We start from the raw sequence: 27535 nt of genomic DNA on the forward strand, positions 1-27535 counted from the left end.
GGCCTCTTAAAAATAGATTTTCAATGAACACAAAGAAACTTTCCACTTTCAGCAGATGAATGTAAAAACAGCCCTCTAGTGTCAAACACATCATTCTGCACAGTGAGGCTCAAACATCCAACTGTAGGAGCAAGAAGAAAAACATATTTTTGAGTGGAGGGGGACAACATTGTCATCTTTGACATATTGTGCTTTTAAAAAGAGATAGCCTACTGTATAATCATTCAAGGCAACTCTATAGATATAAATATTTATAATTAATTATTTTACATTGCTGAAAAAATGGGAATTAAATCAATCTAACCACAATGCAGGCGAGACACAGGTGTACATCTGTAAAGACTGAACTCTAGGGAATATTAGCAATTATAACTAAGTGATATTACTACAATATGCAATATCTCATTATTATTTTATTATTGTAACTTGATAGTTTGTCCTGCAAAGCCTGTTTAGGCTTATGTGGCTTTAATAATAAAATTACTTAATCCTCGTACATCAAATAAACATGCACATTGCCACTTTGGCATTAATTAACACATTTACATTTTATTACATTTATTAAAAAGGCAAATGAGAAGTGTGCAAAATACCTATAAATCTTACAACACCTGGTGTAAACAAAAATAAATGCATATACTGTAGAACGTCAGCGTAAAGGAGATGATGCACATGGCAGACAAATGCGTTTTGGTTGCACATTATTTGTGTTACTCTACATTTAATCCAGGTTTATTCAACATACGACAGCTTCATTTCAGATGCAATCAAAAGCAAACACCATGTACTGTACATATTGTGAGTTTTAGTAGATTTGACACTGTGTTGTTGTCGTTTCCCCTCAGTACACATCAGTGTAGTACAGGCAGGCATGAAGGCAGGAGTCTGGATTGTCATCAGCTGTCACCATTTAAGATTTTTGGATGTAAAACTCTTAGGATGCGATCGCTTTTTGTGAGATCTGCTGGGAGTTCATTATTCTGCAAAACACACATGAGGAAATGAGTTGAAATTATCTACCTATGTTCCGCATGTTTTTCACCTCATCTTCCAAATCCTAGTGCTCTCTACCTTATTGGGCAGTGTGGGGTCTGCGTTGGCCCCCAGCAGCAGCAGAACAGTGCGATGATTTCCTCCCATAACAGCAGCGTGAAGGGCAGTCGAGCCATTCTGGAGACAACAAATAAAGACATGTATCCTCCAGTAACTAACAAATATAAACCTGCTTTTTATCCAGTGCTGTGGGGTCAGTATTAAAAACAGAACTACATCCATGACAGTATCTTTTACCTTGAGAAGGCCAAGTGAAGGAGAAAACTTGAGGAGTTCCTCGATGACGCTGTTGTGTCCCTTTATAGCTGCTTTAAATAACGCTGTTGATCCGTCCTCGAGAAACAGAAGAAAAAACATTAAAATATTTAAATTACTTACACAGTGTATGTAATAACAAAAATACAATTAAATGCTATTGCTGCATTATTAACAAACTGACTCTGTGGTCACATTTAGTTTCTTTAAATGTGATTCTTCATGATGTATTACTGTGTATTACAAGAAGCACTGTCCTTAATTGCTTTATCTTTGATTGATGATAAATTCCAGCATCTTTTTAGGAAAATATCAGCTGTAAATTAGAGTAGATTACATTATTTCTTAAAAAAAAAAACATGCAAACAAGGTGGCAGCAATTTTCCAACCCTGAGTAGTGTCTGCAGACTTTTATCTCTGGCTGCATATGGTCCAACAACCTCCTCCAATAAGATGTATGTAGCCTCAGTGGTGAAACTTGAGGCAGAAAAGTCTGATAAACAGTTGCTGCTCATAAAGCTTAAATGTTGGGACCAGACAGTGATAATTGATAGCGACACAGATTAGCACACAACTCCTCTCTTCTCTCATCTGGATTTTGGAAGTTAAACAGAGAAATCTTAATAAGATAACTAAACTGAGACTGTAATGATCCTTGTTGGACAATATAGAAGGTGCAAAAAATGGCAAAGTAAGAGACAGGAGGACCAATCAATAATCAAAACATCTTTTGTTTAAGATTATTTGTTTGACATTTTTACTCTTATTAGAGAGTTGATTGTAGGGCAGCAGACAGAAATGAGGGGGGTCTGTGGTGTGTGCCTTAACCATTATGCTACTGGGGATATCCTCATCCCCTTCTCTTTACTGTGTTTGCTTTAATAATCCTAAAAGAACATACTTGTCTGTCAGCATCTCGATCTGCACCGCGTAAGAGAAGCACCTTCACCGCCTCACTGTGACCCATCTGAGCTGCCATCCACAGGGGGGCAGTGCCATCCTGGAAAACACATGGATGAGGGGAGGATGCAGTGAAAAAGGACATAAAGGGGGAGAAGGTGAGAATAAAGAGCAATATTAACCTGAAGAGATGTGAAAAAAGAGCTGTGATCTAAAGAGGGAGACACTCTGTGGCCGTGTCCTTTAAATCCTTCAAAATGCAACATTACCTCCCTCGACTGGTTAACCTTGGCACCAGATGACAACAGCTGACGAATCACAGTCACATGACCCTCTTGGGCGGCGAGAAAAAGAGAGGTGGCACCATCCTAAAAATAAAAGAATCATCTCATACAGAGGCTAATATTTGGATGCTGAAAAACCTGCGAGAAAAACATTCCAACTAAACAAAGAGGCTATTAATAGCATATTCCTTTATCACTACTATTTTATAGACGTGAGTCTGTACAGCCAGGTTGTTTCCCCCCGCATGAGGACAAACAATAATCCTGCCAAATGTCAGTCGTGTCTGACTCAGCAGTCCGCAGAAAGCTGAGAGACTGGATTCCAGCTGCTGGGACACTGTGTGCAACTAAGCATCATGTTCCTGTCAGACAAGCAGGATTAAAAAAGCATGAGGGAGTACTGGCAGTGAGAGTAGGCAGGCGTGAGAGGAAGAAGATGTGGATGTGAGGGTTTCTCACATTCAGCTGGTCATGAACATTGGCTCCGTTCTTCAACAGCGTGTCCACCACCTTGGAGTGTCCGTACTGAGAGGCCACGGTTAGAGCTGTGCCACCATCCTGCCACAAAAACACAAAAACAAGCTGGCAGTGGCATCAGCAGTCTATTTTTAGTAACAAGTTCATTCAACTACAGCGTAAACAGAAAAATAGACTATGGGGAATGACATGTTGCAGAGAGAACGTCTGTTAAGTCCCCAGAGTAGTTTTTTGTCTGCTTACTGCTACATAATGCACATGAATCATTGTCTGAGATGATAGTATCTGAGCATTCTCCATCACACCCTGTATTATAAAGAATGATACACGTCATGTTGCCCTGCAGCATACCTTTGTCTGGAATTCAGTGGAGGCACCAAATTCAAAGAGGAGCTTGACAACCTCATTGTGTCCCTGCTGGGAGGCGAAGAACAGGGCGGTAGAACCTGTCTGGATAGAATGATAAATTAAAAAAAAGATACTGCAATACACTGCAATATTTTCCTTGACCTTAACTTGCATGTTGCTAACATGCTTTCCATGTTTGCATGTATTTGAAATGTAGAAAAATAATCTAAAAATATCCAATTAAAGGATAGGTCCACAATTTTTCAAGTCTGTCTTAAAACAATAGTCGGATGGTAAAATGAACAGTGAAACACGTTTTTTCTGCTGTAATGATTCCTCCTGTTAATACTGGCCATTAAGAGATCCGTTCATAATGCACTTTCATTGTAAGTGATGGGAAACTAAATCCACTGTCATCCTTCCTATGAAAATGTATCTCTGAGGCTGAAAATTAAGCTTTATTCCAGTCGAATGAATCAAATCAATTAAATATCTTTCAACGATACTGTCTTTTTAGTGCCAAACTCCTTCTTTTGTTTCTATACTTCAACTGCAACTCAACAGGAAAATACTGTTCATCAAGACACATAGAGGGATTTTTTTTACTAAACAGACTGTAACTTTGACACATATCCACTTTATTTGACAAAAAAAGCCTCATATTATCTTCAGATAAACTTTTAAATACATTTTCTCCTCAAAATGAGGACTGTGGATTTTGTCCTCTATCAATTACATTGCCAGCACATTTGGAGGAGATCTTCTAATTGTCAGTATGAACAGGAGGAATAATTACAGCAAGCAAAAGTTGTTAAAATGTTCATTTGGGCTCCTGACTGTTGTTTTAAGTCAGACCTTAAATCCTTTAAGGCCTCGTTTAGGAGCAGTTTGTAACTTGTTTCAGGTGTAGTTTTGCTGCTCATGTTCACACTTTTTTGCCAATCTTTTCATATTCTCAACCCTGGACTGTCAAAGGACTGCATACTTTTCAAACATAAAACTAACATTACAGAAGCTTTATGAAAAGTCTTAGATCACTTCCAGTTATTTTCCCATCATACCTCTCTCTGGTAGTTGATTTCGGCTCCTTGCATGATAAGTTCTTTGACACACTCATAATGGCCGCTGTATGATGCCACCATCAACGCCGTTGTTCCATACTGAAAGAAAATATGGCAGTGATAAATTAGCAACCTCGATTGTTTTATGTTTGGGATGACTTAGTGAAAACTGCTTCAAAAGTGCTGATGAAACTGCTGAATTCTGCTGATTTTCCAACTTAACACATGAAATCCTCACGCTTTATTATGGGAGAGGTGGGGGGGTGGGGGGACATAACATGGAAGTGAACACACATGCACCACAGAGGTAAGGCTTGAAGCGCTCTGTGTCCCTACCACAGGTGGGTTATGGTTAAAGCGTGCAGCTGAGCAGCCAGCACATGCAGCGTCCGTACACTGTCTCTGCAGTCTGCGTCCACACGCCCGCTGTTGAGGAGCAGCTGAAGTAGAGCCAAATTCCCCTTCCTCGCTGCCCAAAACACAGCATTAGCCAGGGGTGTTTCCTTCTGGAGGGTAAATACACACAACAACCACTGACCTGAAACCACCATTATAGTATTATGCACACTGACAGAAGGGTATCAGCAAAAACAGTAGAGTGTGTCCTTTCAAAGTGTTGAAGTTTATAGGTTTGATGTGTGTCATGAATGAAAGGTGAGTCATATCAGGTGTGCCAATTGATCAAATCACCAACACACTCACATATATAGACTAAATACATTCAAATTAAGTTTTTGTTGCACCAAACAGCACGTGTTTACACACAAACACACTGTAATTTAATGAAATTCAAGTAGGACCACAGGCCATATAATACACTATCATAAAGCACACACGCGCACACTGGCACGCGCATACAGAGCAGGATTATATGATTGCATTCAAGTCAGTAAACAGGCAATTTAATTCCAGCTCACACCAGTTTCCTCTCGGTGTTTAACACTTCAATGCACCACGTTGTTAAATAAACCCTGCAAATGATGCAAAAGCAAGAGGAAGCAAGTGTAATGTGTTTTCTCATTGAGGCCTCCCAGGCTTTGTGCCCAGAATGATGGAAAAGGCTGGTTTACCTTAAAAGACATCCTGCAGACCTCATGCGTGACTCATGTTTCTTCCTGCGAAGTCATTCATTAGAGACGATGCTGAGCGCCTCTCGCCTGTTTTGCTGCACTGTGTTTGGGGTGTTGGCGGCGCCCGTTCGCGGACATAATAACAGGCAGACAGTCAGCTGAGCTCATCCTCTGCAGTGCTGCTGAGGCACACAGAGAGCCGCTGGGGGGCGCTGCCGAGCTCACACAGGTGGATAGATACAGATTTGCACTGTGGTGGAAAGTAATAGACTGTATTCACTGAAGTACTGTAGTCTATGTGGGAATATTGTTGAGGTATTTGTACTTTTTTTTGAATATTCTAAATTTTGTGCTACCTTATACTTCTACTCCACTACATTTCAGAGTGAAATATTGTACTTTTTAATCTGTTTACTGGACAGATTAGGATTTTTCATTAAAATACATTTGAATAACTGTTCATTCGTTATTTCACAAAAAAAGGTAGAAAAGTCCAAAAATTACTGTAAATTTGTGTAACAGAATTCCCCCCCCTCTTTCCTCACAATCTCCCAGATTTATCTTGTGACCTTTGAGAGGGGGCCGGACCCCTATGTTGGGGACCACTGGACTAAACTGAACTACCTAACTGTTGAGTTAAAAGCTCCACGTTGACCAGCTACAGCATTGAAATGCTACTTACTCTCTGTATTAATAATCTAATGATGTCATATATAATAATGTATCAGTCACAGGGGTCATTTTTCTACAGAACAAGTAAAAATATATTTTTACTATATTTGACTGGTAATACTTGAGTGTTTTGTTTTAATGTGCTGTTATTTACTCAATTAAAGGAATAATTCTTCCATCACTAGTTTTGGAAAGTTTTATGTCATGTCTTATGGTCAATAAAGCGGTATTTGAAGGATTTACAATATTGCAGCTTTAGCTCTCTCGAAATGATAATAGAGGTATTACTGAGGAGGAGCATGGAAAGAATCTTATTTTTGTTGACTAATGTCCTTCTCAGGTGCTGCTATAAGTACTGATTTAGGGATCCAGTAAAGTATAGAGGGAACATGTTTTTATTGCAAAGCTATATAAAGATGTTTGTCAGTGAGTCTGTTGCTTTATCACTGACCAGAGTTGCTCTCAGAACATGGGAACAAAACAGACTCACATCCACACAGGTAAGCTGCAGGGCTTTTTATTACAAATGGACATATTCACAACTTAACAGTGAATATTTTCGTTTTAAAGACAATTTGCATTTTATTAAATTTCATGAGGTAAAACTGTAGATTCTGATGTTTCTGGGTTTATAATGTGTTGCCTTTTTAGGATTGTTAAGTAAACACTATTGTGAGAAGTTTCACTACAGCTTTAAGACCTACAGAGCTGAATTAAAGCAATTAAATCATTTGAACTCTCAGGCTGCCTTTTACATGCAGCAACACTGTAGAGTTTGGGTAGTGATCCATTAATTATCACTGCACGACACCTCATTTATCTTTTTACATTCATTTCCTTATTAGGGCTTAAGTTGTTTGACGCTTTCTTTTCTCTCTGAAATTTAGCAACCAGCTAGAAGATTAATGACCAGGACTGTTGCTCTTAGACAGTTTTCCTTTTCAGCATAGCCTTCTCAAATGAGTTTTTTTTACAGAGGTCCATAAGAAAACTGTTCAGCAACTCAATTGTCGCAATAAATATAATGTTATTAACATTTTTATAGTAGACAGATACAGTCTCGTTTAATTTACAATTCATTTAAAGGAATACATTATCAAATTCATTCTAGAGGGGTTGAAATGTTTCATTTTGTGCTGTTATGTAGCTAAAATGATATGTTTTGGACTTGGCCGATGTTTTCAAAGGAAGATACAGACAATGTAGCAATCACAAAGATGATCCTGTCACCCTGTGTAAAATGGTAACTACACAACTATTAGGATCACACAACTGTTATATTCAGCTCAGCCAAACTATACAGAGCGCCATTTTTTTGTTGTTTCAACTTGTTGGTTGGTCAGAAAGTTTGACTATACTGTGATGTTCCTGTCCCTGTAGTTCAGCAGGCCAGCTTCATGCTGAGAGCCATGCTGCTCTCTCTCCTGCTGTGTGGAGTTGCATCAGACTCAGATGAGGCGATCCTGACTGAGTGGGATATCTGGAAGAACAGTCATGGCATAGCCTATGATGAAATGGTGAGACATGTCTCAAATGCAAACAGTAAGTGCACATGTACCCCGATTCATGTGAATTTTCCTTTGATGTGCTCTGTGTTGTCGTGTAGGACGATATTCAAAGGAGGGCCATCTGGGAGGAGAACAAGCGGGAGATTGAAGACAATAATCAGGGGTTTTTAATGGGGATGAGGCCATTTACTATGGCCATGAACAAATATGGAGACCTGGTAAGTTGTGTTTTAAGGGTTTTTTAAGTCAATATCAAGCTTTCAGTGGAATTAACAAACTGATCATAAGTTATAAACTCAAATATTGACTAAATAACCCAACATGGCAGAATTATTGATGATTGCAAACAGTAGAAACGTATAATCTAAATTTGTGATTATTACAGCATTATTACATTACATTAGGCCTATATTCTTTTGGTTGACACTTTTTTTCAAAGTTATTTTTTTTTCATAAAATAAAATACTCATATATTGGGAGCAGTATGGGGTTCAGTGTCATAGGAGGAGGAGATAGGAGGAGCTCAGGGATCAAACTACAAACTCCACTATTAATGGCCCACACGCTCTACCACCAGAGAGACCCCTGCACTCATAGAGACAATTATTTTTTTTGGTAGTTACATATTTAATTTTTAAAACAATACAGATTGTGACAATTATTCAAACAAACAGACATTGCTCATACTACTTCTGTTGTTCAGTGATTGTTAATTATGAATTACTTCATTAAGCAGATAAAGGTTTAAAATAAGGATGCTGGTGAGGTCTTAACTTCTTAAACTTCTGATCATATGAAGCTACAATCAGCTGCCAGTTAGCTTAGCTTAGCATAAAGACTAGAAACTGAGCAAAAGAGTAACAAAATCACCAAACAAACAAAGATATAACATGTTTATTAGAGAGCTTTATGTTCTGGTAGGTCAATTTTGTTGCCTATGGACAGAACCAGGCTAATGGTGTTCATGCTAAGCCAAGCTAACTGCTTGCTAGTTGTAACCGCATATTTACAGACATGAGAGTCGTATTGATCTTCTTATCTAACTCTTGGTAACAAAGCGAATAAACATATGCAAACGTTTTCTTGAAATCCCATCAAAGATATAGGTAACATTAATTATTGTATAACAATGTGCTTTATGTTCTCCATATGTAGACAAGACAAGAATACCAAGTTTTGCAAGGTGCCCTGATAGATGCCCAGTTCGTGAAGAGGGGGAAGGCTGTCTCAGCCCGAAGGTTGCGTAATAACGCTAAGAAGTTTGATTCTTGGTTTGTCGACTACAGGAACATGGGTTACGTCACTGAGGTGAAAGATCAGGTAAGACACTCTAAAATTCACTTTTTGTTGGTTTTAAACAAATTGAATCACAAACACTTTCAAACGTATGTTAAAATGTCCTTCTCAGGGTTACTGTGGCTCATGCTGGGCCTTCAGCACAACAGGAGCTATAGAGGGACAAATATACAAGAGGACAGGTCAGCTTGTATCCTTGAGTGAGCAAAACCTGGTGGACTGCTCCAGATCTTACGGTACCTTTGGCTGCAACGGTGCCTGGATGGCCAACGCCTATGACTATGTGATCGGCAATGGGCTGCAGTCGACAAGCACCTACCCATACACCTCAATGGTGAGGTTCAATCTGCTGGCTCCACCTCCGTCAGAACAGTTAAAACTATTAAATATTCTGTATCTAGTCTGCTGTTAACATTCAGCTCTGTATTTCTCTCTACAGGATACCCAGCCCTGTTACTACGACAGCAGACTTGCGGTTGCCCATATCAAAGACTACAGGTTCATACCCAAAGCAGATGAGCAGGCTCTGGCTGATGCTGTGGCAACTATTGGGCCAATTACAGTAGCCATTGATGCAGATCATTCAAGCTTCCTGTTCTACAGTTCAGGTTAATTATCCTAAAATACCCACTCTATACAATTGTTATGTCAGCAATGAAATGAAGACGATGCTTTAAATTAAAATGCCATCAAGTGGCCAAAAAATCAGTTAATGCAGGTTTCAAATTTCTCTTACAGGAATATATGATGAGCCCAGCTGCAACCCCAACAATCTGAGTCACGCGGTGCTGCTGGTTGGCTACGGCTCTGAAGGAGGCCAAGACTACTGGATCATCAAAAACAGGTCAGAACAACTAAATATGAGTTCACAATATACAATATACAATACAAATTTGGGTTTATAAATTAATCCATTTTCTATTATATATCACCTGTACAAGTGTTTTTTGTTTTAACACGAATTTCTTTTTTTTCTTTCTAGTTGGGGTACGAGCTGGGGTGAAGGCGGCTACATGCGAATGGTCCGGGATGGCAGAAACACTTGTGGCATTGCAAGCTATGCCTTGTACCCTATTCTGTGATTCTGACAAGATGCTTCAGGGTCGAGTGTTAATGCTGTGCTTTTCCACCAGACTGCGAATGGGGCTCCAGAAAACAACATCAGTCATTGCTCACACAACCCATGACACTGTAGATAATGTTTTGAGCTAATACTCAAATCTGCCTTTTAACGTGAACACATTGCTGCTCTCAGGGATGTAGTTTACACACAAGAATCTGTGGGTAGAGATTAATTTAATCTTCAAAATGTTTTTTTGATTGTTCAAACTCACCCAATATAGAAAACTTCACCTTTAGTCAAATTTAGGCTATGTAACCTTGTACAGAGTTAATAACATATTCATCCACTTACAGATAAAAAGTCAGATTCATTAGCAATAAAATGCATTGTTGCATTATTTACTAGCAACACTAGTTTTGCTACTACAGCCTGTCATGTTCTGTTAGGACCAGTAGCTTATGTTGGCTAATGTTAGCTAATTTTATTAAACTTTACATAAGTATTGCTGTGTGACAGACATTACTGTCAATAAAGTCAGTTCACTGACTTTATTATTTTTCTCCAGTTGTGTTACTGCTACTACAGTAGCTTAGCATTTCAGCTGAATGCTAAACAGTAAGGGAGACTGGAGGCAATTGTAACAATTTTTGGTTTTGATGTCATTACTCAAAAACCTCTTCAACTATTTGGATACAGTTTTTACGTAGGTAACTTGTATCTTTGTTCTACTTGTTAACAGACATCAAATGTTTTTACAATGTTAGAGTCACAATATTGACTGAAACACTAGAAGTCAAATGTTACATCTGCCCCCATGTGCAGGGGCAATTGTAACAACTTTGACAAGTACGAGACATCAGTTTGTCCTTTGGCAGGCAGAGAGGGATCATCACAGACCATGTGCTTAATGAGTTTCATGGTTCTGTCTCATTTCTGATTGGTGCAATTTGAGATGTTACAATTGCCTGCAGTCTCCCCTAGTTTTACTGTCACCTGTAGCCACAGTAACCACTGATCAACAAATGTTACAGTCTACCTTTAACAAATGAGTAATATTTATTATGATATCATTCATTTACATTATGCAACCCCACTGATTGTAGAGACTATACTAAATACAGTCAATCACAGTCAGTACATTTTAAACAAATAACTGACTGTTAAAGGATACTGAGTGACTCAATGAGCAATGTTAGCCACTGTTTGTTTTAACTCTTGTGTTGTGATATCTTCTGACTGCAAAACTTTAATATTTTTGTTACAGTAGCACTTGTTTTACACATTAAAATATGATCCTGGTGGCCACAGTGTTTCAGGCCTTGAATCTGTTTGAGATAGAACAAATAAAATTGAACTTTGTATTTCCAATTATATAAATGTTTGTGGTATGTTGTGTGGTATTCTTGTATGTTTTTTCAACCATTCTAAAAACATTTCATCAGTTATTTTCCTCAAACTGTATTTACCCCTTCGTTTGTGCATAGCATTATGTCAGTTCACAGTTTGGATTCATGTGCTTCACTGCTTAATGTCTCAAACCACACCTCAGTGTACTTTGAAACAAACTGCAAACAAACCTACAACTTTCTCTCATATCAAGAGATCCAAGGTTCACTTGCTCCAGATTTTAGCTGGGAGAAGCAGCTCTCCGGACTATGGCCACTGCTTAACTCACAGGGCTCACTGAATAGCTTAAAATGCAGCGGAGTAAATTTTTGTTTTGCGGCATAGTTTGGTTGTTTTTGCTCTGCTTTGCTTCAGTTTGTCCCTCTACTCACAAACATCAGATCCATCAGATACAACACAGCAAGAAAAGGTTCTGTGATCCTTCCTTCGGCCACCAGATTGCAGGTGTTATCGGTCAGGTAATGCACCTCTTTGTGCAGTTTCCTTTCACATATTGTGGTTTTTGTATACAGTCTTTGTTTACCACCTTTTGAGGTCAGTGAGGACTTTATGTTGCAGGCTGTGGTGCTAAACTGGGTCAAGCAAACAGATAGAGACTACTTGAGATGGTTCTCACCTTTTACCTGACCTCTTACAAAAAGTTATCTTTATTCTGATACAAGTAATAAAGTTATGTCACTATCAGGAATGACTTTCTTCTTGTCTCAGGTATAAAAAATCTTTTTATGGCATCATAAGCTGAAACATAGATACTCAAGAGTACAGTATGTATGTCCAATGGCACATGTCTTAGTATAGTATACGGCCCTTTTCAACATGCACTCTCTTCGATGCGTATATCACCATGTGTGTTTCTCTCTCTTTGTGCCACACCTTGATTTACAACTCAGACCAGCAGAGTCTATTTTATGTGTGAAAAATGCAATCAGTTAATGTGCAAGCTGCACATTAACTGATTGCATTGTAATAATGGATTCCTCCTAATCAGGTCAGTGGTGGTGGAGTACTTGCTTGTGTTTACTGTGCCACAGTCGTATGTTCAGCTCTGCTATCTGTGTCCACACACACAGAAATGCGGCTCAGGCTTCTACAGACAGTGGACTGGATCAGACAGGGGTCAGTGCGTGCCATGCAGCTGCAATGGACTCTCTAATGAGTGTGATGAGCACACAGGGATCTGTGTGGTTGGTGTTCACACACATACATACACACACACACACACACACGCACACACGCACGCATGCACACACACACACACACACACACACACACATATGGCATTTCTGAGCACATTGCAAAACCAGACACCAAAAAATTTTTGTGTTTCATCTAAATTACTCCCAGAACTGTCAGCTTGGCACCACTGGGGACCACTGTGAACGATGTAAAGAGGGTTACTATGGAAACGCATTCAACAGGGGCTGTCAAGCCTGTCCATGCCCTTCTGTATGGAACAAGTCAGTCTGTTTATTACCTACTCTGCCTCTACAGAACAGTTTTAGCTCAACCAAGTTCAACAGATTTTTTATCCTGCATCAATATGAATTTTTTCTTTCCTAGTTTTGCGTTGGCCTGTATGGACATCGGCTCAGGAGCGATTGAATGTTTGTGCAAACCAAATTATAGCGGAACCAGATGTGAGAGGTCTGTTTACTATTCAAGAAGTGACACCTAACAGTGTCATCAGTGCACCAAATCCCTACTGTCCAGTGCTCAATGCAAGGCTCATGAATTATATTAGTATGTAGGTCTGTCGTTAAAAGTGTAAAAACCTTCCTCTCTATTTCAGATGTGCATCTGGTTACTACGGCAATCCACTGGTGTATGGAGGCAACTGCAAGCCCTGCAACTGCTGGGATGGCACCTTGAACATTTGTGATTCTCTGACCGGAGGTAAATATTAATTTTCACACACATACAGGGAAATAAAGGTTCAGGTAAATATAAAAACATATCAAATCTGTTTTCCTAACATACTGAATGTCTTTATCAGTCAGTTTCCTTAAAGGTGCAGTGTGTAGAATTTAGTGGCATCTGGTGGAACAGACTTGGCAGAAATGGAATATAATATTCTTAAGTATGTTTTAATTAGTGTATGATCCCTTGAAAATGAAAATCGTTGTGTTTTTGTTATTTTAGAATGAGTCCTTTATAGGGTCCTGTTCCATGTAGCCTTGCATGCTGCACTACCATTTTCTATAGTAGCCCAGAATGGACAAACCAAACACTGGCTCTAGAGAGGGCCTTTTGCGTTATCGGCATAACCGCCACTGTAGTTTCTCGTACATGTGTGGAAGGGGAGGGGGAGATGGTGGTGTATTCAGTTGGTTGCAATTTGCAACCTCACCACTAGATGCCACTAAATGCTACACACTGGTCCTTAACGTCACTAGTATTTAATATCCTTTCCCTTAAACAGAGTGCATCACATACTAGTATTTAATATCCTTTCCCTTAAACAGAGTGCATCACATCTGGCGACAGTAGCTGTGGTGATCACGGCTATGGTGAGTTTCTGTTGAAAATTATTCTTACATTAATATGTCACCTGAAGAGTAACCTGTGGTTCACACTGAGAACTAACTAGATCTTGTATTTAATCTTCTTCTTGTATTTACTGACAGAATGTGACAGCTGCACTCATGCTTTACTGGTCGACTTGGAGAGGATGAACGATGTCCTGGCTCGGCTGAAGAGGCAGCTGCAGAACATTAATCATGGCTCTGATTCACTATTGAAGCTAAATAATCTGGAGGCAAACATCTCTAAAACCAAGGTACAGTTCATGAATGTATCAGTGCCACCAAGTTGTCACATTTTCTGTTACTTGCCACAATGAACTAAACTTGAAGAAATGTTTAAAAGCTATTTGTCTAAAAAAATGATCGCAAAACCTGTTATGTCTGTAATATATCATTTCTCTATGCTCAGAGAACTTCTCCATTTCTGCTGTTTTGCAGATTTTGGTTGGGACATACAGCACTGCTGTGAAACATCTGGATCCAAAGCTTGTACAGCTGGAAGCAGATGTGAATGCTGTCGGAGTTGACTTGAGTCAACTGATTAACGAGGTACCTGGAGAAAATTTTCCTCAGTTAATCAAACTGAAACTATATCAGGAGTTTAGGAGGATAATTGTAATTGTTGATAAACAGATTTGTGAGTATAAATTATTGTTTGAATACTGCAGGTGGCATTTTTATAAAATGCTATGATATTGTATGTCAGAAAGTGACAAACCGTAAAACTCATAGCTCACGATGTCATCTAAGCCCTGCTGCTGAGTTTTATTTACAGAGACTGATTTGGACACACATGACAAGCCTTGACAATGTTTTCAAAATTATGATCAACTTTCTAGACACTTAAAACTTCATCAGATCTGGAGATTGTTGTGCAGAGTGTGAATGCAAGAAACCTGAAAGCAGAGGATCTTCTCTCTGAAGTGGAAGCTCTTCTTACAACAATACAAGGTATATCAGTTAAACAGGAATACATGCGTTTACATCGGCGTGATGTAACACCACTGTTCTGCAGGTTGGCTTTGAGATTTTCTTCAAATTTTATGGAAAGCTGTGTGAAATATCAATCTCACATGAACAGAATTAATAAAAAAACAGCTAACATTTTTGGCCAGTAGATCTTTTCTGCCTCTCGTTTCCAAGAACTTGTGAAACTTGTTCAGGAAAGTCACTTTGGTTATGTCAAAGTGAGCCTCAGCACCGGTGTTCCTGTTATTGTGTTTTGTCAGATTTGATAAAGAAGCCAACTACGGTGAAACCTGGAGATTCCGTGTCTGAAAGTGACAAAGTCCGGAGGATGGAGAAGGCTCAACGCATCGTAAGGGAAATGAGAGAGAGAGGCTGCGCTGCTCAGAGAGACAAAGCTGGCAGCGAGCAAGCGGAGGCACACAAATGTGAGCGATTTTTACATAATTATTTATTGGTTGCTCTCTGGCAAAGATATTATGTTCCGATTACATATAAAATAATCGGAAATTCTTGTATTGAAGAAAAAACACACAAATGTAACACTGTTTTACAGCTAATTTGGAAGCAACCAATTTTGTACCGTCTCACGAAGGCAGGCAAATAAAAACAAAAAATCTCTTTGATTTTGAACTCCCAAACCAGGAGCTATCTATGCACTAAATTTCATCCACATTTCCTTTTTAATAATCATTATCAAAATATAGATGGGAGAAAACAAACCCCCCTTATTTTCTTTGGACGAGTTTCTGAAAGCTTTTATCAATACACATTTTAAAAGTGACAAGTTCTCATAGGTTTTTCTTTAACAAATTCATGGGAAAATTTTTTTAAGGGAATAGTTCAACTTTTGTCAAATATGCTTGGTTGCTTTCTTGCAGAGTGTCCTGTGTCTGTGTACTAATTATGTAGTTACAGCCAGGAGACGGTTAGCTTAGCTTAGCATCAAGACTGGAAAAAGAAGGAAACAGTTAGGCTGGCTCAAAGTTAGAAGACTCTACCAGCACCTGTTTTTTTTAAATTAGTTTAATTTAACTCTTTTTTTCGTGAGGAGTGGACCAGCAGAGTAGGAATTTCATTGTATGGTGTAACTGCTCCTGTTTACTGTGCACACAATAATAAACTTCTTGAATCTTGAATCACCTTAAACGCCTAATAACTAACATGTTATATAAGTTATATCAGACTTGTCTAACCTGAACAAAAAAACTGTAAAAACGACATGTTGCAGTGTTACGGCAGGTTTATCTGCCTGATTTTATCTTGGCTGGGAGCAGTGACTTCCGTATGTCTCGTCTCATTGTGACTTGCCAAATAGCCAGCAGAGATTACAGTAAGCGAACAAGATATATTGTATTTATTATTGAGCTTTATAGGTGCTGGTAGGAGGATTTCATCACTTTTGGACAGAGCCAGGTTAGTTGTTTCCTTGTTTCCATTCTTTATGCTAAGCTAAGCTAACCAGGAGCTGGCTACAGCCAAGGTTCAGGAACCTTGATCATATCAGAGATAGATGGCACTGATTGGCTGATATCCAATAAATACCATATACAACACTAATATAAACATTAGTGTAACAGAGTAAATTGTCTCAACATGTGAAATCCTGAATCTGTGTGTTCTCCTCAGTACTGGACTTAATAAACATGACCATTCATATGGCAACCAACCAGGCAGTACTGAATCAGACTGCAGCCTCTCTGATGGCTTCAGACTCCTCTCTGAGGGATCTGGCTGAGCTGATGTCACACGCAGAGGATGCAGTCAACAGGACACAGGACCTTAACCTGAAGAGTGGTACTACCCTTCAACATCTGCAGGTAATGTCAAACGCAACTGTCACTGGTGGTATCATACATTTCTGATATACAAAAGAACACTTGTAGGGTCTTACTGATGGTTTCACCTCTCAATATTAATCATTTGCCAGCATCTTCAAGCTCAGGTGGAAAAAGAAAATAGCACGCTCCCTCCTGTGACTGAAATGACGAGAGACCTGCTAAAGAATATAACCGACATCTTCTTAATGCTCGAGGAAATTAAATTAGTAAGCATGCATCTTTTTCCACAATGATTCCTCCAAGTTTTGGACTGTGGAAATTGAGTTTAATGTATGTAAATTGCAGGAATTTGAAAATCATGCAGCTCAGCTAGATGGTGCCAAGCCGAAGCTCTTTAACAAGTTAAACCACATCCAACGAATTATGGCAAAGGTGGACATAACCAAGGTTGAGGAGCATGCAGAGGAGCTCAACAGACTGGCAACAGAATTTCAACAGTGAGTAACATTTCCTCATGTACTTTACTTGAGTATTTCTATTTTGTGCTACTTTCTACTTCTACTCCACTACATTTAAGAAAGAAATATTGCATTTTTTACTCTGTTACATTTATTTGATAGCTATAGTTACTGGTTACTTCTCAGATTAAGAGTTTACATAAAACATGATGATGATGAAATAAAATTCATAGTTCATGATTAAACTAGTGATTCACAACTTTTAAGAAGAAAGGTTAAAGGAAAACAGAAAATAGTGTCTATTTGAGCAGATATCTGAGTTGTTTTGTGCATAGTTCCAACCAGAGGACATTTACCCTCTGGACTTCTCAGATTGTTTCATTTAAATAACAGTTCAAGCAACAAAGAGGTAAATGTATCAATTACAACAATAAATAAAAGCAAATATTAGAGAAAGGTCCAAAAAAAGAATACAAATTTATGAAGTAGTATTATGACCGCACAGATTTACCTTGTGGTCTTTGAGGGGGCCCAGCCCGTAGGTTGGGAACCACTGGACTAAAATACCTAACTTTATATAAAGTAGCTCAACCAGCTGCAACAGTGAAATGCTACTTATGTATTGATTCATCAGTATTAACACTAACAATGTCATATATAACAATACATCAGCTACAGGGGAGACTTCATACTTTCAGTACATTTCGCTGATTAGTACTTTTACTTAAGTTGGATTTTGAACGCAGGACTTTTACTTCTAATTCTTGTTTTTACATTAATATATTGGTATATCAAACAGAGTACAACAGGAAAAGATCTGAATACTTCTTCCAACAATGATGTGAAGTAGAAGAAATTTAAAAAGTGGATAGACACAGACTATATGTTGACATTAATACACCATGCTGTGTTATTACAGAGTGCTTCATAATGCCACCAACAGTACTGACCTGCACAGTTTCCTGGGTACAGGTGCTTACAACAGCATCATAAATGCCTTGGAAAAGGCAGAGATGGCAGCAAATCAGTCCAGCGAGGCTTCGGAGCAAGCCTTAAAGGTAACTCAGATACTAAAATTAATGCTGGATGAAAAAAACATAATGTTTAGTAACAGTAATGTTTATCAAAATATTAATATGATTCTGTTACCATAATTTAGGATGTGAAAGGGGGAGGTCTGGTCAACAGGGCAGAAGGACTCAAAGATAATTCGTCCCATTTACAAACAGAAGCCAACGAGACTCAGACTGACCTTGAAAGTGTGTAAAAAGCATCATTTGTAACAATTTAGATACATTATATTAAGTTTGAATGCTCAAAAATTAAGATTTTCCACTTTTTGTCTTTGAAACAGTGCTTTCACATACAGTGAATGCCCACAAAGACCGTGTGAATAAGCAAAAGGAAAAGGGAGAATCACTGAGAATGAACATCTCAACAATCAGTGATGACCTCAAAAAGATCAAAAGAAGTTGGTGGTTAACTTGACATTTCAGATTACGCACATTACCTGCATCACAGTAGATAATATTGTTCGTTTGATTTCAGATGACTCCGAAGTCCTTATAGAATCTGCAAAAACAGCTGCCTCTGCTTCTAACTACACTGTCAGTAATGTAACAGAAAGACTGAAGAATATCAGCCAGGAACTGGAGAGAATAACTTTCCACAATGTCAGTTTGAATGTAGATGACATATTAAATGATTCAGACCTGGCATGTAAGTATTTTAAGGTGAAAAACACCCATCGTCATAAAATAAAACACCATCTTATTCCTGTCTTTCTACTGATTCATTGAAAAGAACAATTTTATCATTTAATTTGTTCATTTTCTGCTTTTGTTTCAGTGGAGAGCATAAACGCATCCTTCTCAGTGTTGAGTGACAACATCACACAAGTTGAGGCTTTCAGTAGGGAATTGTCTCCTGGTGCCAACATGACAGAAACCATCAGACAAATTAAGGATTTGATAGAGGAGACAAGAACTTTTGTTAATAGGGTAAAGTATTTCATTTTAATTTGTTTCTTGCCTGCCAGCTTTGATTAAATCAAAAATTATCAAATGACTACTTGTATATGTTGCTGGTGGTGACAAACCCATGGAGACTTATCACCTGATTGCAGTTCCCCTTAGCTCTGTGGAGCCTTTTATCATCTTTTAGCTCATTGTTTTGATTATTCATCCTGCACTTTTACTGTTTTGGTTCTGCTCTCATAGGAGCAGGCATCTGTTTTTAGTGAAAAAAATCTCTGATAATCCACTGTATGTTACCTGCTCTGCAACAAACAGCAGACAGACAACTTTAGCATCTAGGGCCAGACATTTTCCCCCCAGGAGCTGGTGGAGACCAAAAACAGAGCTAAAAGGAGAGTGAATATTGTACTTACATTCACCTGGTGACCCAAATAACACACTGAGAGCTAATGACTGCTAATGCTAATGATTACCCAAATGTTTGCTAACAATTCACCTTAATCAACTAGTAGTATTGTGTTCACATCTTGTTTCTGCTGCCACCCAGTATAGCATTTTTAATAGTTTTTTTTTTTTTCAAATCCATCTTTACAAATATACTTCGACCCTGACTGATCTTCGCACAGCTCCCCTTAGCAACCACTTTCAATGGAAAGGGTCACATTGAGCTTCATCCTCCAAGAAAACCTGAAGACATAAAAGCTTTTACAGCTGTTGATCTGCTTCTCAATGTTCATCAAAACAATCATTCCAAGGCTAACCGCAGGCGAAAGCGACGCCAGGGCAAACATGCCAACTTCTTTGTTTTCTACCTGGGCAACAAGAATGTGAGTGACTCCTACCAAAATCATGAAAGATCTGTCTTTTAAGTAGAGAAATACAGCTGGCATACATACCTGTCAAGCACTATCAGCAGGAAGTTATTTTGAGTGACAGAATCTTTTTAAATATTTATCATTTTATCATTTATTATCTGTCATGCTTCTCTCTCATTTTTAGGCTTCTGGAGACTACATTGGGATGGCTATCAGACGCAATGTGCTGATTTGTGTCTACAAGTTGGGTGGAGTTGTCCATGAGGTGGAAACCAGTCAAATAACAACAACTACCAATGTGAAATCCTTCGACTTTGACAGGGTTATGTTTTACAGGTACTTCATACACATGATGTTGAAGTTTAAACAATGAACATGGATTTTCTACCTGAAAGTCTCTCTGGAGAAAGTACCTCACTTACCATTTCCTCCTCTGTTAAGTGTTAATTATCTCTGTGTGTCAACAATTCCTGCAGAGTTTACCAAGATGCTGAGGTTAACATTACGCGGAACTTCACATCAGAGAAGCGTGTCAGCCTCCCTCTGAAACGTAACCTTCCAAACACGATGACTGGCATTCTTGACCTGGATCCAAACAACTTAGTTTTCTACGTTGGCGGCTACCCTGAGGACTTTACTGTAACTAGTCGCTGGCTATTATTTCATTATGCCTGCATATTTTCAATTTCCACACTGGTTGAAACAGAGAAAAGTGGTTTAAAGGGGCATCAAGGAAACCAAGACTTTATCAATCTGTATTGATAACATGTGGGAATTGCTTGTTTTTGTGCAAACACTAAACTTGTAAACAAGCCCCCCTCTCCTTGAAAGACAATGTCATTACTGTGGAAACCCACGTACACTAAGAAAAAAAAGTATGAAAGGTTAGACATGATGACAAATAAAAAAATAATCATGATAAATCGAGATTTTGACTTGAGATTGGTGTTACTAAATGGTGAGATAGTAAGTCAAAATGTGGACTCAGTAAGTCACTAATTTGAGTTGGGATGGCACAGTTTTGCCTTAGTATCTCAAAATTTAGTATATAATAATTATGTATTGTAATTATGTGTATTATGTTAAAATTCTAATTTTCTATGGGATAATTCTGACTCAGCTTCTTGTAATCTTGACTTAACTCCTCTTTTTACTTGATTACATAATTTTGAGTTAGCAATTCAGAATTCATTAGCTCATTATTTTGACTTAGTAAGTCATAGTTTTGATTTTTATTATTTATCATGCCTAACTTTTCATGTTCTTTTTATGGTATTAATGGGCTTCCATACGGAAGTACTCTAGTACTGTAGTTTTAACAATCAGAAAGGAACAAGAACTTTGAGAAATCATTGTACTATGGTAGAAGAACTCATCTCTGGTCTATTCTGTCCCTCATTTAGCCTCCGGCGGAGCTGCGTTACCCCAAGTACAGGGGAGCCATGAAACTCTCCTACATCAATGACAATCCTGTTTGCCTGTTCAACTACAAGCGTGCCATCAATGTGAATACAACACAGTGTGCTGTGACGTAAGCATTCAAAAAGTTGTCAATGTTGACAGAGTACTGTTATTACAATGACTAGCAATGGTCAAATAATTCTTTATCTGTTTAGGATTCCCCGGTTACAGGTGACTGATTATTATGAGGGAACTGGTTACCGCAAGGTGTGCATAAAGATGCCAAACAAGAGGATACTGTTGAAATTCCACACGAACAGCCGAGAAACAAATGCCTTGTTATTCTACATCGAAAATGAAGTATGTTTTTGAGTTAAACAAATCTGCAGAAGCATCAGTCAAAGACTTAGTGATTACAACTGATTCATTTACAAATAGATTAAAAAAAATATTATCAGCAAAAACAAAAGAGAGCTACACTGTGTGTGTCTTTGGTACTGACTGATACTGTACATGACTGATACTGTGTTTTATCTGTTACAGGAGTCTTTTTTCTATGTGTTTGTGGAGCAAGGCTTCCTGAAACTTCAAGGACAACAAGCAGGTCAAGAGCTCAGAGCTCAGAGTGCTGAAAAAGTGTCTCTATTTGTAAGATGATCTAAAATTAGTTAATTTTCCATAAGGAACATGTAGCAGTGCAAGCTGTTGGTCCGTTTAACTGAAAGTATGTTTCCTTTCTCAGGACAAAAATTTTGTAATTTATATTGCAGACAACTTTACTGTGCAATATCAACATGAGCAAAATATCCGCACAGAGCACATTCGATCAAACTATAGTAGTTTTTACATTGGGGGTCTACCAGCACAGCTCAGACAGAGGTAAACACAACAGATACATGCAGCATTCACAGCTTTGACTCATCAGATTAGTCTTTGAATGTTCTATTTATGCTTTTGGATTTCAGACATAACATCACAGCTCCACCACTGAGAGGATGTGTGGATCAAGTGAAATTAAATGGGGATATCATTAAGTACAACAGGACGATTGGTGTCAGTGATAGATGTCCACACACACTACTGGTAAACTACCAAAAAAAAAAAGATCACCAAGATGCATGGCTGCTCTCACTGCCTCAAGACATCTGTCACATTCATTAGGAAAATGTTTAAAGTAAGTTATTAAGAGAATAGCGTTTAGATGTAGGTATTTAATACTAGTGTGTTTCTGGCTCCTGTAGGGTGTTCGTGCAGCTACATTATATTCAGCTCTGTCTGTTGATTCTCTGTTTGTCCGGAACAAACAGCCGATCTCTCTGGGCTTCAGGAGCAAAGACAGACATGGTGCTATTCTCAGGAGCAGGTCTCAGGTAAACCCAGCATGTGTCAGATCCAGCTTTGAAAGAGAATCAAAAGCTAAAGATGATTCTATTATTATTCTCTGATTTTCCACAGGGCTCCACCTCTGTCAACAACTTTCAGCTGTCCCTGTCTGATGGCTATGTAGTATTTAGTAGTGATAATCATACCTTGAAGTCAGATAAAAGGTACAATGATGGGAGCTGGCACTACTTGTCTGCAGCGACGAGGCCAACAGGGTAAGATGTGTCCTCCTATTGTTGATATTTGGACCTTTTACTTGATTACAATGTGCTGGTAATTGTTGTTGTAACAAGGCTCACACTCCCATAATGTGCAATATTTTCTTCCAAACATACAACACACTACTAAACCTGTCATGATTTCTCAGGTTGGAGCTCAGCATTGATAATGTAAATGTGACTCAGGAACAATCTCCCCATATCAGACTGATGGATCAAAACTTGAACGGAAAAACATTTGAAGGCTGCATCGCTAACCTTTATTCAAGGTTTGGACTCATTCGAAATCTGTTTACATCTTTTTAATGGCACAGCTGTTCTAATATTGACGATATTCGTCCTTTTATCCTACAATAACGTTAATTTATGTTTTGTAAAAATCTCTAATCTGACACAGGTCTCAGCAGGGAATTATACCTGCTGATCTAAGCTTGTCCCAAATGGGAAATGAGATCCTTGGCCTGTGCAGTCTCGATTCTCCACCACAAACTGGACATTCACCAGCACCTATGCTATCCAAACACAAACATGTAAGCACAACAAGCCATTATTTCTACAGCATCACAATAATTCACCTATTGCTTTTATAATTAAATAGTAACACAGGTAATATCTCTGCTGTGTGTCAGACTCAGGACCCAGCAGGCACCCAGTGTAGACCCCAGCAACCACACCGTGGTGGATACCAGCTCTCTGAGGCAAACAGCTGGCTCAATTACACCGTTCCACAAGAGGACCTTAATTACAGGTAATGGTAGTTATGTATAAACACTAAAATACCATACTCTCTCCTGAGGAAAGGGAACATTTATTAGTAAGCACAGTGAAATATGCCAGAAGTTGAGTGAGAATTCCTATAGAAGCCCATACTAATGTTAAGTATTGTTTTGACCTATCATTAGGCCTTGCGGTGGGTATCAGGCAGTGCTATCATAAATCCACAGAGCCCTCTGATGTATAACCCAAAACTTATGTATTAAAATGCCTTTGAGTCACCTTAAGCAAAGAGAAGATCCTTGGAGGCTTGACGAGGCCTCATATCTATACATTGTATCTGCCTTGGCTGACCTACAATGGCTGGCCCAAATAGCTTGACTGGCAGTTTCAGCCGAATGCCATGACCCGCTCAGTTTTCCAGCCATCATCCCTGCTTATCTAGTCCCACCAGTCTTCCAAATAGCCACTAATTGCCTTCTCTGGTATCAAAAACTTTTCTACACAAAAATGAGGAGTGTAAAAGTAGGAGTGCAGACAAGTCTACAGGGTCATCAGATTGGGACCCTCTTTGTATTCTTAACTTGTGTTGGGCCAACACCCAGAAAGACATAGCTAAGAAAACTAACTAATATGGCCCAGCTAACGAGCCAAGCTAAGTCAACCAAAATGCCTAACACGCCAAACTAACCAACGAAGCCAACTGTTGTAATTTCTTACTATTAAACTGCCTTATTTATACTTTTTGCTTTGGTTTGCCCCTTTGCTATTGTGTCCTATAAAAACCTATTCCAAAGAAGAAAAAAATCAATTCCCGCACACACACATCACCTCTGCATTGATTTATTTTAAAAAAGTGTCAATGTTTTGGACACAAGGACCTTTCTCAAGACATGTCTGGACATGCAGGAATTGACTTTTTTCTTCTTTGGAATTGAATCTTTGAGGATTTTGATTCCCTGCACCACATGAGAGACTAAGCAAGTGGTGTGTTGCCTCCTAGTCTTATAAAAACCTCCCTTCATTCTTTTGTAAGTAAGTCATCCATCCATCCATCCATCCACCCATCTATTCATTCATTCATAAATAGTAAAAGAGAAAACTCACTGTTGTACTCTTGTGTGTCTCAGGCCTCACTTCTCTCTAGAAGTCAAGACCAAGTCGTCCAAAGGGCTGATCCTCCACTTGTCAGGGAGAGGAGTCATCCCCCTGCTGGCTCTATACATGGCTAATGGCAAGGTCAAGATGTTCCTCGGGCAAGAGAGAATCATCTTCCACAAACAGAAGAGCAACGACGGGCAATGGCACAAAGTAATTTATCATTTGCTGCCACATTTCTGTGCCCACAACACGTGCAATTGTATTATTTCAGTCTTCTGAAGATCACAGTGATAACGACCTAAAATCTGTTTGGCTAAAGTCTTTAGGCGGAAGACTTGTGTTGACAGTTTGCTTGTGTGTGTGCAGATTGAGTTCAGTGTGGAGAGCAGTAATTTTCATCTGCTGGTTGATGGAATCCGTGTGACTGATGGTGTTTTGCCCAACAATGAGGGATCAGCTTTAGATCTGCACAACCCTGTGTATCTGGGAGGTGATCCGCTAAGGAAAATCTCACACGTCTGTATCAAACCTCATCATTGTATGACTTTTTATTTAACATCTATGTCACATCGTTTAAATTGACCATTTTCTCTTCTCCTCGTTTTCACTCAGATATATGACATTCCCACGGACAGTATTATTGGCTGTATACGGAATTTCAAAATAAATGAGGAAGCTATTGTGAAACCTAAGGCAAGCCACAAAGCTTTACCCTGCCTCGATGAGCACAATGTGATGGGGACATACTTTGGCGGCGGTCACATCATCTTAGGTTTGATGTTATATTGCATGGCTCCTGGTGTATTGTTTTATTTCCCTGTTGTCAATATATCAATTCAAGTTACAACAAGCACTGACCCCAAATCTAATGACGCATATTTCCTCTTCTAGATAATTACTTTACTGCTGGCTCTGACTTTGTGTTGGCCTTCGGGCTGCGTCCTCAACGCCTGACAGGTCTTCTTTTCCACGTTCAAAGTCACAAGGCTAGCCTTAATGTGTTCTTAATGGAGAACAAGGTAACCTTTCACTCTTAGATGTTATGCGTGATGCCAGCTGATCAGGCAGTGATTCAAAAGAAAAACAGCATGAAATGACCACGACAACATGCTTTGTGACTCTTCAATCTTTTACCAGGTGGGTGTCGAAGTGAATGATGGTAATAGAGCTGTTAGTGTTGAAGTGACTCCTCCTCAAAACCTCTGTGATGGAAAATTTCACATGGTTTCAGGTATGCATGCTGACATTATACAAACTTAATCATACATGAGTGGTGTGTACCTCTGAATCTTAAATTCCAGCGCTGTTGTCCCTCATCCCTCAGTGTCAAAAAAACATGAAGTTATCAAACTAACGGTGGACTCCGTGTCTGACCAGAGAGATGGCCCCTCTAAGTTGCACTCAACCAAGGGTTCACTTTACATTGGAGGTAAAGCATCAAACACTTCAAAGAATATCTCTCAAAAAAACATCAGCATTTATGAAACAACCCTAACGTGAGTCTTCTTTTTCTGCACTCTGCTTTTCCTTGTTTGTTTCAGGGATAGCAAAGCAAAATGGAAGCCCTGTGTCCTCACCATTTGTTGGCTGCTTGCGAAATGTGAAGATTGATGATAGGCCTGTTGCATTTGAGACAGGATCCAGGGTGGTTGGCCTTGTGAGCATCAATAAATGCCCTGTAGACTGAGGACATGTAATGAATGAGTGGCTCCACAGGGTCCCTTTGGCATCATTACAAAGTCATACAGTGCAGGCAATCCTTGTTGCAAATCACTGAACGTTTGTTAGTTTGAAATTCTTCAAGTTTCTAAAGATACCAAAAAATGTCAGAATGAATTGATGTTCACTAAGCCCTGTCTAGCTTTTCATTCTCGTATGGCACATACATGTAGTTTACTGTTATAACAATGGCAGATTTATCACTCAACATTCTAAGTAATGCTAATTTTAGCCTACAGTTTGATATATTAGCATCAGTGATGAAATACTACACAGTGGATGTACTAGTTGTGAACAGGGCTTTTTAAACTTAACCTGTAACCCCACAAAACAATCTTGCATGAAATGCTGCCAGACTTGATCACACAGTGTTATCCATTCTTTATACTTTTACTCTTGTATTTTGGAGACGGTTAAAAACCGCCATCCGAACTCATAAAATACAGAATATCGCTATTATTAAAGCCCCATGGACATCTCTTCAGCATGTGGAGAAATTCACAGCTTGACAAGCCTGCCATGCCTAGTTACGGAGGCTGAACTATGATTGGACAATTTCTTTTTGGGGGAGGGGTTTAGGGAATGGTCAATTACAGAGAAATGTGCATAAAATTCTGTGCAAGACACCCAAATTTCCATTTGATGCAATGGTGCAGCCATAAAACATAGACATTAGCAATATATTTTGTTAAAATGTTGAAAAATGTTTTACACACTTGGGGAATTTAGGGGAAATACTGGGGACATTAGGATTCAAGCAGTAACTAACATCTCTAAAGCGCTTTTCTAACACTGTCCAGACCTAAATTACATGAAAAACACAGAGTAATAAAGCTTTTGATTGACCTTTTGTGTTAAAAATGCATATATAATGTTAGATGTTACCATAAACATGTTTGTGCCTGAGGCAGAATTTCTATTTGGCAATTATCTGATAACTTTTTAAAATGTAATTTTAAAATAAATACATTTTAATATTATCAGTCTTACATTTGAATATTATTTGATCTTACATGATGTGTTTTATTCTGCAATATTTTTTGCAAAGGACAGCATGAAAATTGTCACAAAGTCATTTTTAAGTATT

At 38.7% G+C, this 27535-nt stretch overlaps 3 protein-coding genes across 5 annotated transcripts; 2 read left to right on the forward strand and 1 right to left on the reverse strand.

Annotated features, from left to right (window-relative positions):
* Positions 1–4: 4 nt before the first annotated feature.
* Positions 5–5627, reverse strand: ankrd29 (ankyrin repeat domain 29). Of its 3 annotated transcripts, none has more exons than XM_067597531.1 (10): positions 5449–5627; positions 4774–4884; positions 4379–4477; positions 3321–3419; positions 2952–3050; positions 2478–2576; positions 2210–2308; positions 1291–1386; positions 1072–1170; positions 5–980 (listed from the first exon to the last, which is right to left on the reverse strand). In XM_067597531.1, exons 1-10 carry the CDS (start codon positions 5458–5460, stop codon positions 897–899), a joined length of 897 nt encoding a protein of 298 aa, XP_067453632.1. In that variant the 5' UTR covers positions 5461–5627; the 3' UTR covers positions 5–896. The 3 variants fall into 3 exon arrangements, with proteins under 3 accessions (XP_067453632.1, XP_067453631.1, XP_067453633.1); XM_067597530.1 differs by having other exon boundaries at positions 2391–2576; XM_067597532.1 differs by lacking the exon at positions 4774–4884 and having other exon boundaries at positions 2391–2576.
* Positions 5628–7508: 1881 nt separating this feature from the next.
* cts12 (cathepsin 12) lies at positions 7509–11335 on the forward strand. The gene is made up of 7 exons (XM_067598130.1): positions 7509–7637; positions 7727–7846; positions 8784–8948; positions 9037–9258; positions 9364–9532; positions 9663–9768; positions 9907–11335. The coding sequence occupies exons 1-7, from the start codon at positions 7518–7520 to the stop codon at positions 10004–10006; spliced, it is 1002 nt and encodes a 333-aa protein (XP_067454231.1). The 5' UTR covers positions 7509–7517; the 3' UTR covers positions 10007–11335.
* Positions 11336–11596: 261 nt separating this feature from the next.
* Positions 11597–27428, forward strand: lama3 (laminin, alpha 3). Its single transcript, XM_067597533.1, has 38 exons — positions 11597–11852; positions 12465–12578; positions 12739–12851; positions 12955–13038; positions 13184–13287; positions 13857–13901; positions 14019–14170; positions 14355–14465; positions 14756–14867; positions 15146–15310; positions 16512–16702; positions 16813–16929; positions 17009–17160; positions 18041–18179; positions 18281–18380; positions 18476–18592; positions 18670–18840; positions 18970–19121; positions 19724–19924; positions 20097–20248; positions 20389–20551; positions 21316–21443; positions 21529–21673; positions 21857–21961; positions 22056–22192; positions 22279–22396; positions 22555–22683; positions 22769–22911; positions 23064–23183; positions 23312–23444; positions 23544–23662; positions 24759–24939; positions 25096–25245; positions 25342–25501; positions 25621–25748; positions 25867–25960; positions 26054–26158; positions 26271–27428. The coding sequence occupies exons 1-38, from the start codon at positions 11685–11687 to the stop codon at positions 26414–26416; spliced, it is 5064 nt and encodes a 1687-aa protein (XP_067453634.1). The 5' UTR covers positions 11597–11684; the 3' UTR covers positions 26417–27428.
* The last annotated feature ends 107 nt before the right edge of the window (positions 27429–27535 follow it).

This window comes from Thunnus thynnus, chromosome 8 (assembly GCF_963924715.1).
Source record: "Thunnus thynnus chromosome 8, fThuThy2.1, whole genome shotgun sequence".
Lineage (NCBI taxonomy): Eukaryota > Metazoa > Chordata > Actinopteri > Scombriformes > Scombridae > Thunnus > Thunnus thynnus.